Below are 21214 nucleotides of genomic sequence, written 5' to 3'. Positions count from 1 at the left end.
TCAGGAAAAACTGAACCGTCCAGAAATTTATGCATATTTTGCAATGTGTAAGGTGTTGCATGGTGTTTAATGTGTTTTGTTCTTCTTTTCAGGGGAGTCTGGTCTTGGTAAAAGTACACTGATAAACTCACTATTCCTGACAGATATCTATAATGACAAGGAGTATCCAGGTCCATCACTGAGGATCAAGAAAACTGTCTCAGTAAGTAATATGACCCTCCATACCCAACTCACCACCAGATCACAGTTTGCAAACATATCCTGAAGTGTGAGTATCCAAGGCTCTGTCAGTTAATAAAGTTTATAATTTATTAAATCTGTCTTTATTGTCTGGGTTGTATTCACTGTGGATTCGTTTTGGATTCAATCAGGCAAATGACTGAGCCTTTAATCATGACAAATTTTAAGGACCTTAAATTTGGTTAATAATAGTTAATGATACTAACCAGTTAAAGTGCTATCAAATTAATCATTATTAGTGCTGTCACCTTTATTAACTGTCCAGGTTCTGGAATATTGTAAACCAACTACAGGTTTTGGTTCAAAAAGGTTGGCAATAATTCTGTCATGTTGAAGAATTAGCACAAACTCTATTATTGCCATGCTATGTTGATCTGATCAGTGTTGTGTAATTACTTTCAACCAACTTTTGTCAGTCTGACTGATGTTGACACATTCATAAGCCTTAAGCACACTACAGATACATCATGCTTTTCCTTCTATTTGAAGATGTGATAAATCTTTCATAAATTCCCTGTTTTCTGTGAAAAATTGCCGAGGAACTGAAAATTAATTCTGTGGTACTACACAAAGGGGACTTGCAAATTTCCCAAAATGTGGATTGAACTCAGCAATTCAGGATCAGGAACACAATCCCCACATTTTTTCAAAAGAGCGCAATCTGTCTTCATCCATCCATGATACCCTGTGGTCATAATATTCAACTTTGATGCTAGTTAGTACGTGGCTGCTGGCCATGTGGAAGGTTGAAATTTATATTGCATATACCGATAGTTTGTAGTTATGACATACAGTGCTGGTGTTTTGTTTCGGAACATTTCTTTATGGCTACTCCCCATAGACCAGCAATTCTCGTCAAAATATAAACTGAGTACTGTTTAATTGGGCTATCAGAACACAGTTGAGGCTGCTTAGAAGAACTTGAAGCATGCTGGGAATAGGAGAGATCGGTGACCTCCTGGGGGTAACATAATGCAAAAAGTGCAATGATTCCTCCAATATGTGCTACCATGGTGGTATTTTATTGGTGTAGATGCGTGTTTATTTAGAAGTTTGTATTTCGTCGATGAGTTTGGTTCAATCACCAGATTTAGAAATATCAAACAAATGGGGTTTTGATGTAATAGGAAATCTAAATGTAATAACTCCTTGGATCTCCCCGCTTCCCATTGCATTCTCTACTCACAGAATTTGAGAATTCACTGATAAGCAATATCATACAACAATGTTAATACCTAGTACATTAATTTTAAATCCTATTTCCGTAACAGTCCAATCCCAATCACATCAGTGCCATTTTCAAGCATAATAAAGACTCTCCCTCATTAGCTACTGGGCCCAGACACGACTTATACTCTGACTTATACTCCGTTCATGCATTCCAGTTGAAATCTAGACTTGATATAAAATGGTAGTAAATCAGAGGTCAGTTTTACTTGCAACCTCAGTTCATGATCTGTAGAAATATTTTAATGACCACTTCCTGTTTCTTGATTGTTTTTTTCTTCAAGTATAAACAGTGGAATTACTTTTACTTTATTTACAAGCGAGTATTGTTCAGCAGGAAACTTCCCTACCATGTATCTTCCCCCTGTTTACACCAAGACTAAACAATGATGGTTTGCAATGGGAGGGACAGTTCCAATGCAGTTAATGGAATCGTAAACAGAAATTAGTCTTATTTGAACTGAAAACTTTACCCTGTTGCTTGTTCTTCTACTACTGTAAAATACTTTATTTTCGCTTGGAATTTATTTTCGCTATTTTCGCTGAAGGGGTGATTCTGTGAAAATAAAATCCAGTGAATATACTTTTTTTCCTATATTTCACATTAAACTCATCAAAAATCAGTGAAAATAAATTCCATATAAAACGCCCAAAAAGCCTTTTCAGCGAAAATTAATTCCAGCGAAAATAAAGTATTCCACAGTATGCAACATACTTTGTGGTGTAATACTTTATTCAGTTGAGGCTTTTTTTACAGTTAAAACATTTAATGGATAACTGAGGTTGGCTCCCTTCCAATAAAATCCAATAAACCTTTTACATGATCCCCGAGTGTCGTACATTCTATCACTTTCCAAGACACTATCACTATCATTTCCATATCATGTCTCTATTTTTGTCATGTTACTGTAAAACTATTTATTTTCACTATCATTTAATTTCCCTGTTTTAATATTATGTGCATATTAAAAGTTCAGAAATTTGCCAGTGAAACGGCGAGTTCTATTGTTATTTCTTGCGTTCATTTACATGGATTTGATTCAGTGGAAATAGAGAAATTGAAACCCAGTTAATGCATTTACATTAAAGCGAGAGGGTCGTCACCTGCGCACACGGAGAATTGAGCCCCAAGCGGCGATAATAACACGCGCTAAAAAATGCAAAAGCTCATGGGTGGACGCTTCTTTGTAAACAATGACATGCTATGGCCATCCGACGCATGCGCAGGTGACGTCTCCCCCGCTTAAAACTGCTTTCAAGATGTCAATTACAACTGCTTGTTTCTTGTTATTTGGGGGGGGGGGGGGGGTTAACTAAAAAGTCTCATTGATGTTGAATATGTGCCTTATTCCAAAGATGTCAATATGTACGACCATCAGGATGATAAAGTGTTGTATTCCAATACAAGGCAATACAACTATTATTCTAATTTGACACTATTGTATCTTGTATAATATATAGGTATATTTGCATTGAAATCAGTAATACATACATTGTACATAGTAATTATACTCTGCATCTCTTTGCTTATGTCACCTGATGTCTCATCCAATCCCTCAAATATATCCCCAAGCTCTGGGTTGCATCATGGATATGCAAACTACTAGTTCACAACACTTTCAGTTTACACTGTATTAAATCACTGTCCTGTAAGCATTACAGTCAAAATAAAATGGTTGGTTAATATTTTTAATAATTTAGCAACATGACAAAAGTACCAATACATTTATTTGATTATTAAACTTTATTAACCATTCATATTTCATGGACCTACATTTTTGTACACAACTTCATATGCATATGGATTTTTGTAAGATGAAACAGGCCAAATATTTAATTTGGTTGCTTATTAAATTATTGACTTTATTAGTCATCCTGGGTTATGATCCGGCATATTCTATGTTGATGTAATGATTCAGCACTCGATGCCAACTGATGATCCACTAGTGCCCCCCCCCCCCCCCCATTAATATACACAAGTGTCACCAACTTCAGATTGCCAAATCATATAAAATGAATACAGAGCACACTCAAACTCTCTGGAACACAGCCATATATAATTATTCAGATTAAAATTAATCTAGCCTTTTAGGAGAAACTATCCATTGAGTGGAGGTAAAGTCGAGAGATGAAAAATTCAAGGCAATTGCGTCAATGCCCTATCTGACTGTCTTAGTGCACCTAAATTTTCACCACACAGTTTCCATACGACCAAGATATTTTTAACATTATTTATCACACAAAAATGGGTAACTTCGCATTAGTTATAAGCTCTGATACTCATGCTGTTTCTACGGTGTATATAATTTTAACAGTTCTGTATTTCATCAGGCAACATTCACATAACATTAAGAAATTTTACAAAGTATGTAACTGACTTTGAAATCCGAATGGTATTGTGCTCATTACAGATGGACATTTCACACTTGTCAAGGCTAGACCAATTAGTCTTTAATAACAAATTATTTATGCCCTTAAGTTTGCATAATCTGCCCTGAAGCATGTTTCAATGATATGATTTATGTTCTCTTATTAATAGGGGGAATTCTTCTGTCTAGACACAATCGCTGTCTACTTTTAGAATGAATTTGAATTAAGTAGCCTGATTTATTTCTATTGTTAGGATTCATTGTTTCAGTCGTGCATATTTCCTTGTAAATATGCTGTAAAATTTGGCTGCCAGGACTTTTTTCATGATTTACTTTCTCTTCATGAGAATAAAATTTTGCGGAAGATAATGCGACAAATAGCCCCAGTGAAATTTTCACTTCTCCAAAATGTTTCCATTTCCACTTAACTTGATTCCTTACTTTTTTTTTTTTTTTTTTTTTTCTTCTTTCAATACCCGAATTTTAGAGCCAAAAAGACAAAATTTGAGTCAATTTTCAGTTTTGACAAAAAAATTTTGCTGTTTTGTCCCAATCTTTTGAAGGAAAGTGCATACTATGATCTGGGCTATTTTGTGAATTTGCAATGAAAAGGTTAAACAAGGTGATCATTATTCTCAGAGTCAAAACAATCCTCCACTTTAAGTGCATATAACTAGCGAATGTTTATTTCCATTGGAATTAAAAATGGCTGCCACAAATGTGCACATGTTCTATGTAGTTTTAGCATCAATCTCTTCATTGATGATAATTGTGTCTGTACACTCAGCTGGCTTTTATTATATGATCCATGTCTAGAAAAGTGAATTACTGACCCTAGAAACAGTTGTTACCATGGTGTAAATAGCTGTTCATTGGATTGTGTATTCTAATTGTACTAGATTGAATGTTATTGAATATAATAAATTCAATTTAGAAATGATATGATAACCATGTGTTATAAAAATTATTCATCGGAGGAAACACTGCACAGTTGAAGAACTAGAATATTGTTAGTTGACTTAATATCAAAACAGTGATGGTTTTTCTTTTCATTGTGTTAAAAAAAAAAACCTAGTTTCTGATTCTCTAATTGCTCTCAAGTGTTTGAAAGTGCATCTGCAATAGACTCCATAGACAAAAAAATTTTTTAATTCTCTCTATTGAAAATGCACTATGAAACTTTGCACTGTTTTTTCATAATGAGCTCATACATGTACGTTTCCAATAGAGCATACACAGTAAAATCATGAATCTCAAATGGCATCTTCAACATAATTAAATTTACCATGATGCTTCTAATGCCACCAGCAACTCTTCCTGACTCAATTTTGCACAGTTTGTAAGTATTGATTGAGTACACACAGGTGTTGTGGAATTCATTCAATTTATACCAGGATCATTGTATCTGAAAACAAAACTTTGTTGGCATCGTGTGATGTGACTATGTTAATTTCCTGTTTTTGTCAAAATGTCTATAATTATATCCATATACAGTTGTCTGTGACAAGATTGTATCCATTATATTCTTTCTCCCTAATTGACACATGGCTTCCTTGTAACATAATTTATCTTCATTTTGAAAACTTTTGTGTTTCTGGCAACCAAACGTAAAGCATTTTACCATACATAGTACCATTAGATGTAATGGTACATTTAAGTCATTAAAATAATAATTTTATACGATCTAAAAATCACACATAAAAACAGTCATAATTCATTTGTCTTGATTGTCAGTATTGTAGGCTGCCTCAATTATAGAATGAAATGCTGGCTCATTAACTTAGGCATTCAATATCCCTGTAGACTTGTGTTCTTACCCAGCTACAGGATATAACAGACTTTGATGACAGTCATACCTTAACCTTAATAGTATGTCATTGTATGTAATTCCTCTGTCTGTCAGCCATAGACGTGCATGCATGTACCCTGGTATTATCCCTTCATGTGAAGTGAGGAAACCCATCAATTGTCAGCACATCAGTTGATTGCAGCTTTATTACTAGGCATGTTATGAAATTGAAAACCAATGTTTTGACCACTGTAATTAGGAAATATTTCACTTATTTTGCTCTACAATACACTAATGTAACCAGCTGATAGATTCAGGTGCGAGACAAATCAATTGCAAATTTATCAGACAGATGGCAATAAGTACAACTCTCCCAGAAGTGTTTTATGCGAGTCAGAAAGGTCATTGACTCGAAGGACTGTAGAACGGGAAATATTCACTGGGTTCAATTAGAGTGGATGTTGCGAGGATATTCGCTGGTGTGTGAAGGAAATAAATTTAATACATTAAATGTGCAAATTCACTGCAAAAATAAAACACTGCTAATCATTATAAAGCCCTATACGCATTTTCACTTTGATCTTGCCACTTCTTTTGTTAAATGGACATTCCTGACTAGACACACCTTAATCTACATGTACAACCCATTCGCCAACAATACTCTCATCTGCACCTCTGAGAGTATTTGAAATGGCATCTTGATACAATACATGTAGCCTTGCTGAGTGATTGTTACGTTCCATGCCATCAGATACACTTTCATATTGACAGAAGGAGAAATCTTTTGTTGTGGACTGGTCAACTGTATTGGCATAGTGCATTGTTGGGTTAGTGTTATAAAGTACTGTACACAAATACACAGCCACAACTGTTTAAATACATCACTTATAATAACTGCAGAGTCTTGTATCACTTTTACTTAAAACTTGTGCTTAAAATTATCATCCTGCATTTGTTTAAGTATGGTACCTTGTTTGGTGTCTACAGTTTGGGAAGATTGGGGTCACAATTATGCCGATCATCAGGTCAAAGTAAAATAAAAAAAAATTGATTGGAACTTTGTAAATATTGACAGGGTAAGTGCAAGGCGATGACATTGGTTGTGATATACTAGCACTTAGATAGAATTGACTTTAGTACAGATGCAAGTGTATGCTGTTTGATATCAGTATAGCATCTGTAGATGACATCAAGGACAATCCTTTGTTTGACTTCTTGAATGATGGTCATTGCAATGTCTCTATCAGTCTATGGTTAGCGACTGAAAAATGCTTACAGAATTAATTATTAAATCCCCAGTTGATTATTAACAATGTAACCATTGCTTAGTGGAAAATTTGAACATTTGTGTAAAAATTTCATTCAACCACAGACCTTATTTTCTTTACCAAAAAATTGCCAGAAAAAATTGAAATTAAAGCAATTTATGCATCTGTATTATACATCTACAATGTAGATGTATAATACAGAATTCATTCATCTGTAAAACCATGTACTGACGTGTTCGAATATGTAAATGTCTCATTTTACGTCACATTCAAATACTTTTTTTGTTTACCGCTTACGAAGGAGCAATGTAGTGAATGCCGGAAATAGAATCCCATCAGTGAACGCAAACATTCATGTTTGCACGAATCTTGTAAAATAGTTTTTGCTGGTACTTTAATTATGACTAAACGCAGGAAAAGATTTATAGGTTTATTTATAGGTTATCACAAGAATACTGCAAAGTATGCACTCGGGCAATACGGGATTGCATCTACCTCCAACTATAAGCGTTAATGAATAAAATCGTCAAACTGCCTTTGTGCATACTTTGTGATATTTTCTTCAGTTTGTTTGATATAGTAGAAGCGTACTGCAAGATTAAAATTACATATGAATTTAAAGTGCTTGAATAACAAACACAATATTTCCGTTACCAAGGTGTACTTAATGAGCTTCAGTCGTTATGCACGAATGTAAATGTTATTAATAATGCCCAAGTTACTAATTGTTTATTTAAATTCATAAAGAGATGAAGAGATTTCAGTTATTATTCTACTCTGTATTTAGTTTTTTTCTGATTCACAACAAGAGGCCTTGTTTTGTTTTGGTGTTTTTACTGTAATAGCGACTTCATCTTTCTTGGAATAACATTGCTAGTCTGACTTCGTGCTTGTGGTTTTTATGTTGTTTTATGTCCAATGGTATAAAATAATGACAAGTTCTTTCTCTCTGTATGTTTAATCAAAGATGCATGTTTGTAATCTTGACTGTACATTTCTTGTCTGCATATTTAGCAGCACATGCTATTGGCTAGCCTGCTGTTTGAATGACGTGCGCCAATCACTGTAGAAAGTTCAATTGGTATTTACAAACATTGCATTTATACCAGAGTCAAAATTATAAAAGATCTGGCACCCTCTTCTCTCAGACTGGTTTATAAGAATAAGTCTCTATTTATATTTGAACCTGAAATTTCACTTGTTTAGATTCTTAATTACTTTCTGTATTGTAGAATGCTTTATTTTTGCATCAAATTTATTTGTGCTAAGAGGTAATTCAGCAACCATAACAGCTAAATTAAATGGTGTGTGTCAGCCCCTTTCCGGCTTAAAATGCTATTATAGTTGAGATTTATTTAAAATTCAGTTCATATGCACGTTATGTACTGAAGAAACTTTTAAACAGTCAGGAAACAAAATCTACATCATTATCTTTGATGTTGAATGTTTTTGCTTGTACTTGATCCAAAGCAATTTCCACCATGTATTTTCTTGCACGATTTAACCTTTGACAGCATCCTCTAACTTGACAGGTTCAATGAGAATGCTGTATCGTACTGACACAGTTCTCCATGAATACTGATGATAGTAATTTTTTTTAACAAAATGGTAAAATGAATTACTGCGATGTTTAAAAACAATCAGTTGGCATTGATTTCAGCGAAAATGATTTTTTAAAAAAATTGTAATTCGCACTATTTGAAAGGTAAACTGAGTGTGAGGAAGTATACCATTATTCACGGTTGTCAACAGATCAGGTCAATGGAAGCATAATTTACTAAATCACACCCCATTCACACTAGTCTCAGTGGTCACTGTAATTATTCAGTATTATATTAAAATGGTCAATGAATGGTTTTCACAATCAAATTTGTGGTGTGGTGTGGTTAGACCATAGACTAAAGGGGGGGGGGGGAGGACTCATCGTCTGTACCTATACACATTTGTGCTGTGTTCTCATTTTGAGAAAAGGATATATATTTTATATATATATTTTAAATATTTTTTGTGCCAGGTGACAGTTTCAGACATTGAGTGTCACTGTTGTCTCTCCTGACTATTTTTTTTTTTTATGTGCAAATTGCAAGTGCTAGTGACGACACATAGTGCATTTTGCCGCCACAGAAGTCATATTCATGTTTGGGACTACATGACAGGGCTGTGTGGCCATATCTCTGTCAAATGGCAATTTGTAATGCGCTATCCTGGCGTCAACCAGGCCCGGACCTTAACCAAGGTTCCCCCAAAGTCGCATTTGTTAGTGAATGAATCTCGGCCAATGGAATTGGCCTTCCCATTGAGTCTGTGGTACACTCACCCAGGGTAGGGGTCGACCCTTTTGATGTTCAGCCTAAGGTAGGATTTGAACTTGGGTCTACCGATCATGAGTCTGATGCGACAACCACTATGCTACCAGTGACCGGTAGGAAACTCTTTACCAACAAGCAACATAATGTAAAACACTTCAAATAAACTTTACACTTTAGATAAACAAATATCATTCTTAGTTGAAGTGCTCATTTCTCTTCAAACTTTGGTTTGTTTTTGTTCATTCAAAAATACTGTGATAATAATAAACAAGTGGTGTTGTTTCTTTGTTGCAGGTGGACACATCAAAAGTTTTAATCAAAGAGGGCGGTGTTCAGCTTCAGCTTACAATAGTAGATACACCTGGATTTGGGGATGCGGTTGATAATAGTAATTGGTGAGTCGACTATTACTGTGATTGCAAACATCCTTCATGACACATTTTGAATTTACACACAATCCTTCATTTTCATGTCATCAAACTTCAGATTCAAAGCGGATGTAACCACTTACTTTAGGTCAGATTAGTCAGACCCTAGATGATTAATAAAGTAAATTAATGTTAGTTGCTTTTCTCAAGAATGTTTGCTGCTGTCAATGCTTAATAAATTGATATTAAGTCTGAAAATAGTTACTCACAGTTCATCAATATTAATAAGTCTATAATTCTTGGCATATATTTGCATGCTTGGCTTCCCCAAAGATGCTGGTGAACAATGAGCCATGGTAGTATTTATACTTCATAGAATAAATAAATATTGTTAACATATTGTTAAATATTAATATTTGTATGCACAAGATTACTGCACCTAGTAAAGTAAATTAGCCACTTATTGTTTCGCCCACAGGTTTCATCATACTTTCTTGCTAAATTAATAGAATGCAATGATGTTATATAAGCTTCTATGTGAAATTGAAAAGTTTGATGTCAGTCGGCTGTGGATGCTGGTGTGCTATGATCATCTTCAACGTGAAAATTTCATAGAAAAGTAGAAAAAATAAACAGTAAACTCTGTATTGCGTGTTTTTCTTTCAGCTGGGTACCTGTCACAGACTATATTGACAATACATTTGAAGATTATTTAAATGCTGAATCCAGAGTTAATAGACGCACAATGCCAGATAACAGAGTCCATTGCTGTCTTTATTTTATAGCGCCGACAGGGCATGGGTAAGTGTTCTTATTTAAAGAGTTAGTTTTTACTACTGTCCCACTATAATATGATGGGTTGACACAAGAATCCTTATGTGTCTGACAGGGTACTGAAGATGAACTGTATCAGTATGACTCTATAAATTAAATCAGTCCAACAATCCTAAAGATGGTGTGTTTTTATGTGTCTAGTCCAACCTTTTAATGATCTTTCACCATATATTGACAAATTCTCTGCTGGATTATCCATTTCGCCCGAGGGAGTTGAATAATTTTGTTTTATTTAACTCTGTAAAGTGCCTGTAAAAGACCCACCAACTCATGTATGACATGTTTTGGTTCATTTTGTACTGAAGTGGACATTTAAAAAATATTTGAGTAAAATTGAATGAGTTTTAGTCACACCTATGTCCCGTCGCATTTGATTGTTCCTAGCTTTCTGACTTGTCTCAAAGTAAAACTCCTTTATCAAATGTCAGAAAAAAAGGAAACAATGTCGCCATTATGGTTCTCAAGGATATATCTTACTCAGAATAGTAAAAACTTGCAGTAGTAAAATATCATGTGATCTTTCACACTAAATGATGTACACCAAGTCAAGTAATTGACCAATAAAAAATGGCATTTACACACCATGTCATGGAATGTTTATATATGTGGTTGCAATGAACTCCTGGTTGACCTTTCAAAATTGTCGTCATACACACTCTCTCCTTTAGATGGAGGTTTTCTTGTGTTTATAAAGGAAAGGTTGCGGTTTTATAATTATAATTTTCAAATGGCCACAAAATGGTGAAAGACCAAATAATTATTTTAACAACTTCCAAAACATGTATAAAATGCATACGTAGGACCCGGGCTCTTTCACAGGCACTTTAATCTAAGCTACAAGTTCATTTATATGCTATCATCATCCTGCTTCTAACAACTATGTGTATTTTACCCGTTTAGAACACTTCACCTGCTTAAGTAATAGCAGCAGGAGTTCTTTATTCTGAAGTGCGGGTTTTTACATGAATGCAAACTACCGGTATATATTTTTGCCTAAAAAAGTATTATACACTAAATGTATTTCCTCATGTACCAACCAAATTGTGGATAATGAATTTTCATAGTTTGTGATGCCATGTATGTTAAGTTATATGTAAAACACCCAAATCAGTGTATGAACCTCTGAAACAAAAGCAACAACATAATTGAAGCAAATTGTCAACTATTGAAGGATTGTTTTGTTGTTCCATAAACAAAAATCTAACAACATAATTGAAGCAAATTGTCAACTATTGAAGGATTGTTTTGTTGTTCCATAAACAAAAATCTGATGATAAAAAATCTGAAATAGACAAGGAAACTAAAGAACACTAGATGTCCCAGGTCATTCATCCATCATTAATATTGATGAGAAATGCCAAGCATATGGTTTACCCCAACACTTCACTGTATTGACATATCCTACCCTATGCATATTCACAGGTTAAAACCATTAGATATTGAATTTATGAAGAAGCTTCACGAGAAGGTCAACATTATACCATTAATCTCCAAAGCAGACACTCTAACACCAGAAGAATGTAAACAGTTCAAGAAACAGGTATGATGGTGTTCATCAGTGAATTGTATACGATGACTTTGACAGTGTGATGTAGAACACGCGTTTCTATCTGCCTTGGGTTTATACAGTCATCTATTAGCTTATTGCTTTGTTAAAATGACTGGTGTTAGTTCACATGATATTTGTTGTTAATGTGCTAGATGTTTTATTTATAGATGATGTTTATTATGTTGGACATCGTTATTACATTATTTTGATTCAGTTGATGATAGGTGTTCAGATTGAATTTTTTGATTATGGCCACTAGATGGCGCTGTCTAGCTGGTGAAAGAAAGTTTTCACTCAAGATAACACTACATGAACATTTGCTGTTCAATATTATCATCTTTTTTTTAGTCAGTTTGCACTGGACACCCTAAAATCTTATATGCGAGCGTTGTCACGCAATCAATGCATTTATTATCAGCCGTTTCTTTTCTTTTCTTGAAGATCATGAAAGACATAGAAGAAAATAAAATCAAGATTTATGAATTTCCAGACACGCCGGATGATGAAGATGATAACAAAGAAAATAATGCTAAAAATACACCAGTACCACAAGCCCCAAGTTTTAAGGTAAAGAAATATGAATTTACTGAACTCACAATAGTGTTATTGTTTAATGCCCTTTAAATTGTAAACATTTTGCAGTAGCTTTTTCTCTACCTGATTTTCTATTCAAGTTTTTGTTCTAATTTATAATTCAACTATGTACGACTTTTCGTTTTCAGTTGCCAGTGGATGCCATTACAATATTTTTGTTGTTGCTTCAGCATGTGAATGTTTTAATTTTATTAATGGATTCGTTTATCTAATTTGCTTATCATTATTTGCTAGCTTTGTTTGTTGTTTCAAATGCCAATAAAGGCAATGAACAGCAGACATCATTTGAACTTGTATTTCTATTGCTGGTGTCTCTCTTCTTAAATTAAATAATAAGATGCTTTAAAGGACCTAAAAATTGAATGCTGGAAAAAACTTGCAAATGCACATGTCAAAGTTGTCTGTTGTATTTACTGCAAAGGTTTGAGTGATTTATCAATTACTATCGCAATTGATTGCCCCTTCTAGTTAGTCTTGTATGAACTCCAGATTGCTTTATTTCTGTTGATATAGCGGAGATTTGAGACAAAGGACAAAGAAAAAGAAAAAACAACTATGAAGGTATCTACTAAATAGTAACCGTGATCGCTGTAGCGTAGATATTAATCAGATTAAAACTCATAATATGTAAAATTAACCAAGAGTACTGATGTTGCTTTCCTAGCTGCTGCTGCTGCTTAGACTTAACTATAGTGCATGTGCTGCTGTTATCGCTTGTTGCATGTCTTGTGTGAGGTGTTTATTAAGGGATGCTTCAGGTTGCTTTTTGCTCCTCCTACAAAACCTCCCCTCCCCTCCCCTCCCCCTCCCCTTTCAGTATATTTTTAACACGATTTTTATTTGGCTACTCCCTGGCATATATAATGTTCTATACTGTTGATTCCTTTGAAATATGCCATCGTTGTTTATTTTTTGTCAAGTATGAGCATCTGTCCCCACTCTCATTCCCTGTTTTCCCGCAATTCCTAAGAAAACTAAAATGCTACTTTACCCCTTTATTCCCTTTATTTTTTCATTCATCTGTTTTTGACATGCACCAGTTTTCATCTTTATTGAGTATATTCAACAAATCAAGATGGGTTATCTGAACTTGATGAAATCTTCTCCACTGGAAGAAGGCTTTTTTTTTTGCATTACATCAAGCAATGTGTACATTGTACACGCATGGATTTAGGGGAGGCGTGCCCCCTTCAACCCGTGAAAAAAAAAAAAAAAAATTGACAAATCAATTGACAAACCCAGCCCACTGGAGGTCTACTTCGGCCACATCAATAGGAGTGTGCGCTCCCGTACCGAATTTCTGGATCCGCCAGTGTTGTATCAGCAGTTTTCACATAGTCATAGTTTTCATTTTGTCCCTATTCTCTACATAGGATAGAGTTCCATTTGCAGTGGTTGGTAGTAATACAGTTTTAGAAGTAAATGGTAAGAAAGTCCGAGGCAGGCAGTACCCTTGGGGTATCGTAGAAGGTAGGTATTTTTTTTTCATTTCAAATTATTCATGTTGCTATTATTGATTGTGTTACAATGTTTTGAACTTTTGAAAATTATTTCTAAAGCATGAAGTCAAGGGGGTGTTTGTAATGAGTATGTCAAGCTTTAGTCTCTGTGTAGTAAAAGGCTGCCCCCTAGAGTTCAGAATGAGTAAAATTTCAGGTTGATGATAGGGGGTATTTATTTTTACAACTAATGCTGTATGTGAATAATTTCTTGATGTTTCTAGTTGAAAATTTGGAACACAGTGATTTTGTCACTCTCCGGAATCTTTTGCTGCGAACACATATGCAAGATTTGAAAGATGTAACGAATAATGTACACTATGAAAACTTCAGGTGTCGGAAATTAACACAAGTCACGTCAGGAGATCAAAAACCATCTCGAGCGGCCAAGTAAGTAACAAGTTTTTCTTTCTACATGATTAAATAGGACTTAGTATCTTGTTTCAAAATGAAACACAAATTATTAAGAACATTGCAATGCAAATTATTTTTTCAAAAACTGTAAAATCTATATTAGAAGATGCGGTTTCTATTAAAATGGTACAATGCAACAGAGGGGATGAGGCTTCTATTAGAGCATCTACAAATATGAGAAATGTTGAATTGTTGATCCCCAATTGTTAAAAAAGAATGGGTGCGACTTCTATTAGGGATGTGGCTTCTAATACAGATTTTCCAGTAATTTTTTTCAGTATACACATATTTTAATCAGAGTTATTTGCTGTAAACCATTTCTGTTATAAGAGTATCAAATTTGTACTGTGCTAACTTTCAAATTATTATTTGCGAGTAGATTGAAAACAGGACTAATTTCAGGTAGGTTATATAAGATGACAATAGAATGTGGGAAGGGAGTCAAGCAAAAGATGTTAGGCAGTGGCTGATTTGTGGATATACAAGAGTTTTAACATGTGTCCTTTCACCACAGAGCATCATCAAAGAACCCTATGTCTCAGTTTGAAGAAGAAAAGAGGGAACATCAGACTAAGATGAAAAAGATGGAAGCTGAGATGGAACAAGTGTTTGAAATGAAAGTCAAAGAAAAGAGAAAGAAATTAAAAGATTCAGAAGTAGATGTAAGTTGTTGATCTTGTTGAGTTTGTTTGTTGAAATGATTTTAAGTTTTCAGCTAATTTGAATAATCCATTATGTCGCGAGAACTATTTGATGTACATAACAAGGATCATTGTTCCAATTGCATGCTTTTGCAAACTCAACGTGTAAACATGACCCTCGTGCATGATTCTACTATGATGTCGCGTATTTGACCTGTAAAAATACATAGATCTGATTGGCAGGAACTCTAAAACATGCACCCAATCAGAGTTGTCGTAATCATTGTATAATTTGTAGAAATCCTCTCACTAACCCATGTAAACATCATAACAGCTTTTGATTTTGAACTGTTCATGTGAAATCTTATCTAACCGAGTCCTGGAATTGAATTTAAAAGTCTTTTAAAATCCATAATCATGAGTGATTACAACAATAAAAAAATTCTTGATTTGGTGATATTAAACTGCGACCTTCAGTGTGATATAGAAACCGATTTAGATTTTTATCATTTCTCATGATGTTCTCAATAATCCGTGGGAGGTGATTTGCAAAGTGGGAATGCAACTTTAGACACAGTTCTAATTCAATAATTTTGGTTATTACGGACCTTGTATAAATTGAATCCTGATTCACTTAAAACCTCTATCTTTTACTATTGTTAAATCATATCTTTTTCACTTTTAGTTACAAACTCGGTATGAACAAATGAAAATCAGTTTAAACCGACAGCAAAAGGAATTAGAAGAAAAAACTCGTCAATTTGAAAAAGAAAAAGAAGCTTTTAGGCAAAAAGAAGATGAATTGAAAAGGAGGCAATTGGACAATGCCAAGTAAGTGCTTTGACATAACACTGAATAAAAATCAGTGAAATGCCTTCATGTGGTGTTACGATGACCTCAAAGTGTAATTTTAGATTTATGTTGGTAATTACTTCCATATTGATATATTGTGCATATAATGCTAATTTAGGCTGTGAAATTGCACCTACAAGTTTTTTGCTCCGCTGCCGACTTTGTCGAGCGGAGCTTATCATATGAGCGATTGTCTGTTGTCGTTGTACGTGTAAATGTTTTACTTTTTCGACTTCTTCTTGAAAACTACGAGCCTGAATGCTTTGATACTTAGTGTATATGTACCTTGGGTAGATCTCTCTTAGATTTGTTCATTTCATGATGACATCTTCAATTCTCTAATTTTGGTGAATATTTTTGTCATTTTTGGTAAAAAGTGATATTTTCAACTGCTTGTTAAAAACCGCAAGTCTGATTGCTTTGAATACGATACATATTGTTCATTTTCTAATGATATCTTCAGTTCTTTAATTGAAATGTGCATTGCTAACAGCAGACTGACAGGCAGCTTCTTTTCTCCTATTCTTGGAATCCTTTTCCTCGGGTACCGTCAGTACAGTTGTGAGATGTGCATTATTTTCTCTTGTAAAAAACCTTGAACAATACTGCTGCTAGTTCATGTGGGAAAAATTTTATCAGGGGTGATTTTTTCTTGCTATGAACCAGCCAGTGATACTTGGTACATGTGTGTATAAATACTATTCCCGTTTTACTTAACAGAACACTAGATATGAACAAAAAAGGCAAAGAAAAGAAGAAAACCTCTCTGTTTTGAGGATCCCAGACGGGGACCATGGTAAACTCAAAGTCTGATCAGCATCAATACCATAACACTGGGAATTCATAAAAGAAACGTACTATGTCCAGTTGAATTGACATCTTTTGTCATCCATTTTTTTTTTATATCAGAACTACTGTAGAGATAACAATACACTGGGTAGAAGGTCCCAATGCATGTTGTAGCATGACAAAAAAAATGTGATGTACTACCAAATAATGAGGTGTGCTCTCACCTAATGATATGGTTACACATGTGACAACATGCTCTGATAGTGTGTGGGCAGTCAAAGACGACTCAGTCAGACACAGCAGATGAAACTTTGCATTAAATGATAACAATTTAGTTTGAGTATTTTTCTCACTCGCAAGCATATTGCTATTATTTTTTTCAGTGATATTCTGTGCTGCACTGTTTGCATTGAACATTTTCACGAGGGGGTTTTAAACTTGAACTCTGAAATAGCTTTATTGGTGTTTTCGAACATCCAGGACACAACTCAACAGGGAGACTTGATTATAATTTCATCCTTTGAAAACATAAACTTGTGACAATATGTAGAGACGAAAATGTATTTTTTATAGAGTAGAAAATTGCAAAAATACTAAAGAAATTGCAGCTGCTGTCGCTTCAGTTCGAGAACTGTGTTAATTATTCATGTATGCGAGCTGCATTGATTATTATCAGAATAATTCAGATATTGTAACTGAGTTAATTCTCAGGGAAGGGAAGGGGTACTCACAGACAATGTGTTCTTATGATATACTATTCTCACTAGCAAACTTCAAACGCGTCTTCAACATCTAAATTATCTGGTTAATTGTTCAACTGTTAAATTAATAATGCACCAACCTCAAAATTTGTTGGGATGACCATCAAATAAAGCACCACAGGTATCGCGTCGTGTCAAATTTGATGTGGGTCCCATGAGACGCATACACCTTGATGAAATTTGAATACTGTACCACTACTGTGGTACTTTAATTGTTGGTCATATTCTTAATGGTCCAAATAATTATTTGAGTTTGTTGCTCGACTCAAACTTACATTTTGTTTATTGAATCTATTCAGCAAGCTGCTGTATTTAATTCCAATTTAGCCATCGATATAGAGACTTTATTACTTTCTTTCTCTGTGTGTTGGGAGTCTTAGATCCTGAATTGGTGTCTGAACTCAGCTATCAATACTCGCTTAAAATATTATTCCTTCCCTTTGATGTTTTATTTTGTGTGAAAGTGAGAGAGTGCTTGTCGCATTTAGGAATAGCATTTTACTGCGAATTATAATCGATTATCTTCCATATATAGTATCAAAGAAATTGAATACTTAGTTTAGAATTGCTTCCAATTTGATGTATCTCCATGTAGATTTAATCTTTATAACTCGTAGGCACTTCATAACACTAGTATATTCTGATTCTGTGGCATTACTATTGATACATCTTGCTGTTTCCACTTTGTTTTTGGTTCTTTACTGGTACTACGCTGCTGTACAATCAACGTTTGCAGTACTTGTGAATCCTTCCTATTGTAGTTAGTAAACCATTTTGATTTGTCAGTTATTTGTATTATTTAAGTTAATGTGTAAGATTGTATCCCCTATTTTGAATACAAGATTCCATTGACTTGACTTGGGTAAGTATGATTCTATTAATTATTCAATTCTTCAACATACCCCCCGGTATTAGTACTGGTATAAGTTGAATACTTGCTTCTACAGCTGACATTCACCCTTTGTTGTAGCCAAACATTATTTTTTTTTTTATTTATAACCAATTATGGACTAATTTCACATTACAGTTTATCAGAGTTGAGTATGTTTTGTAAATTTCATATAACCATGTCAGTTTTTTCAATTTGATTCTTCTTAAACTGAAATTAGGTAAATTCCTTAATGCACTGGTTGTATGCATAAGTTTCCCTGTATACTAGTTAAGTGTCTTTTTTTTAAATCTAAAAACATAGAAAGTGTTTTTTGTTGTCATGCTTTAAATCACTTTCTCTCTAATGTTTTTGTCTAAATGTCCCCTCTAAAGGATTAGTTAGTCTTTTTAGACATTGTATTATTAGTTAAGTCCAGGTAATACTACCCCCTGTTAGGAATTTATTAGTGGTTAAATGCAATTTGTAAGGTCATAGTGCAGTTTTCCTCAGATTGAAATCCGTCATCACTATTTGTGTTATTTGCGACATTTAGACTCCTTCCACATTTAAAAGTGTTAAGAAATTTAAGCCAAATTTACATTATACTTATACTATTTGTGAAAACTGAATTACTGTACTTCTAATGGAATGATAGTACTTTACTGAGCTTATTCATAGCAGCTTGAATGCTGAATAGAAACAAGAATGTTTCACTCATTCTAAATTTGTAGTAATAGAATGGATCTTTTTTGTATTGTTCAAGAGAAAATGTTTGCAATTTATTCCATAGCCCTGTAAATTATGACTGCCATTTATCTTTCAATTTTTTATTGTAGTGTTTTGACCCAGTTTCTGAGTTCATTCTCAGGCAGCCTGTGAGGGCGCCATGTCAATAAGTGACATCATTGGTATCCATATTTGGTGCATGTATCTTGCAAAGATAATTCACCAGTTATTAATCACCTGTGTACTTTTTTTCACCACTTGATTAATTTCGCAAGAGGGTGTCATTAATATAAGGCAGGATTGTATTGCAGTAATTATTTTTTTTGGAGGGGGGTGTTATTTTTATTGATTAACAAATATTTTAAGTTTTTTCAAATCTCTTGTACAGTTTTTTTTTTTGTATTGCGTGTATTTTTATGTTATTTTCAGATAGAAAAAACATAACTCCCGACACTTAAAACAGGCATTTGAATGAATAGATTTAATTTTGACTGTCAGTGCTGAGTTGTGTACGTATTACCAAATTTTATAGTAGTTTCCTTTTGTTAGATGAACATGATATCCAGCTGTGTGGGTTGCCATAAATATTCTTTTTTAAATATTGAAAACTAAAAACTCATTGTTGCCATTGGAATTAACATCTGAATAAATCGCAGCACTGAAAAGTTAAATAATGTTGTGTTTTCTGTTCACTCCATTGATGGCATGGCCCATGTGTTTAAAACATTTTTGCTGAACTGTTCAATGGTAATTAATTTACTCTGAAGGGATGTTATAAGGCTGACACCTTATATCACTTATTTGTAGAGCTGGTTGAAGTGAGGTCGTCGGCTACTACTGTAAAATACTTTATTTCCCCCTAATTTCAACGGGGACTATGTCATTAACAATGACTTGTTTTCACTGAATCATCCCATTAGTGAAAATAAAGTATTTTACAGTATTGTTTACACAAGCCGCAAGAGAATGTATCACATGACCAACTTTGAGTGCTACAAAGTAATTGCATCTTCATGCAACTACGCTTACGAATTATATGCTAATTTATGCTAATTTATGCTACTCGTGCGTTGATGGAAGTGTGCTTACGAATTATATGCTAATTTATGCTACTCGTGCGTTGATGGAAGTGTATTTGCAGTTATGGCCACTGATAGTTCGCAATAACTGACAGAAATAATGGCCTTCTGTCGATGCATTTTTGAAAGTTGTTGCACCATTAGAGTAAATATCCAAGTCTGTTATTGTATTGTTGCTGCGATAAAAACTATACCATATGATTTGTATTTTCTAGCACACGTAAAATGGTATGTAATAAAATACTGTTTATTGATATTGAGTGATATTTCATGCTAATGTCGCAACTGTGAATAATAAGCATCATCGTCTTGTGATAAACCAGTGTATCATGCCTACGGTGTTCATTAACAAATCCATGAAAATTGTGCTGACCCAGTTTTCAGTGAAAATAAGGTAATGCAAAGTATTTTCTGCAGAAAAAAAAAAGTTTCTGGTCAATTTTGTAACTGAATCGTGCCATTTTAGCATTTACGTACTGATTCACCAGGCCATTGTTGAGTTCAAAGAGAAGGGAAGGGCTGGATTCCAGGCTAAATCAAGTATGGTAAACTATAATGAATAATTTCTTTGTGTTCACTGTAAATCAAAAAAAAATTACTGATGGTAGAAAAATCATTTGTCACCACTGATGGCGCTGTTCAGTTCGGTTTGGAGACGTTTGGCTGGAACGCTAATGGCGTTGCTAAAATCGTAAGAGATGCGCACAGAGATGGAAATATGATCTTACCGGTACATGCCTTCATGAGAACAAAAACATAAAATTACTTATTGAACAAAATGAATTTGAAGGCAGAAATATCTCAACAGTAATATGTGGTGGTTGTCATCACGGGTTCGTCAACTCATCGGTCAGTGTTCTCGGTTATAAATAATCCGTATCCTATCCTAAGGCGTATTCCGAATTGATTTAATCTTTTCACTAGTTCCTTCTCTTTATCACAAATTCACAAAATGGTCCCGTTTATAGTCTGTACTTTCCTTCAGAAGAAATGGCCAAATTGTTTGAATGAAAGCTAACACAAATTTTGTCTGTT

At 34.2% G+C, this 21214-nt stretch overlaps 1 protein-coding gene across 2 annotated transcripts in view; it reads left to right on the top strand.

Moving 5' to 3' along the window:
• Window positions 1–20435, top strand: part of LOC100377473 (septin-7-like) — a 38669-nt gene extending 18234 nt beyond the window's left edge. The window contains exons 2-12 of one of the 2 annotated variants that reach the window (XM_085500236.1): window positions 93–202; window positions 9497–9597; window positions 10237–10371; window positions 11827–11944; window positions 12395–12520; window positions 13061–13108; window positions 13921–14017; window positions 14271–14436; window positions 14975–15122; window positions 15787–15932; window positions 16674–20435. In XM_085500236.1, the coding sequence (XP_085356362.1) occupies window positions 93–202; window positions 9497–9597; window positions 10237–10371; window positions 11827–11944; window positions 12395–12520; window positions 13061–13108; window positions 13921–14017; window positions 14271–14436; window positions 14975–15122; window positions 15787–15932; window positions 16674–16728 (1250 nt within the window). In that variant the 3' untranslated portion in view covers window positions 16729–20435. The remainder of the gene's footprint in view (window positions 1–92; window positions 203–9496; window positions 9598–10236; window positions 10372–11826; window positions 11945–12394; window positions 12521–13060; window positions 13109–13920; window positions 14018–14270; window positions 14437–14974; window positions 15123–15786; window positions 15933–16673) is intronic. The other variant, XM_085500237.1, reaches the window with a different exon arrangement.
• Window positions 20436–21214: the final 779 nt, after the last annotated feature.

The sequence above is a fragment of the Saccoglossus kowalevskii genome, chromosome 6 (genome assembly GCF_978046115.1).
Source record: "Saccoglossus kowalevskii chromosome 6, keSacKowa6.1, whole genome shotgun sequence".
In the NCBI taxonomy this organism is placed as follows: domain Eukaryota; kingdom Metazoa; phylum Hemichordata; class Enteropneusta; family Harrimaniidae; genus Saccoglossus; species Saccoglossus kowalevskii.
Note: the sequence above shows the minus strand (reverse complement) of the source record. Positions and strands in the feature narration are given on the sequence as shown.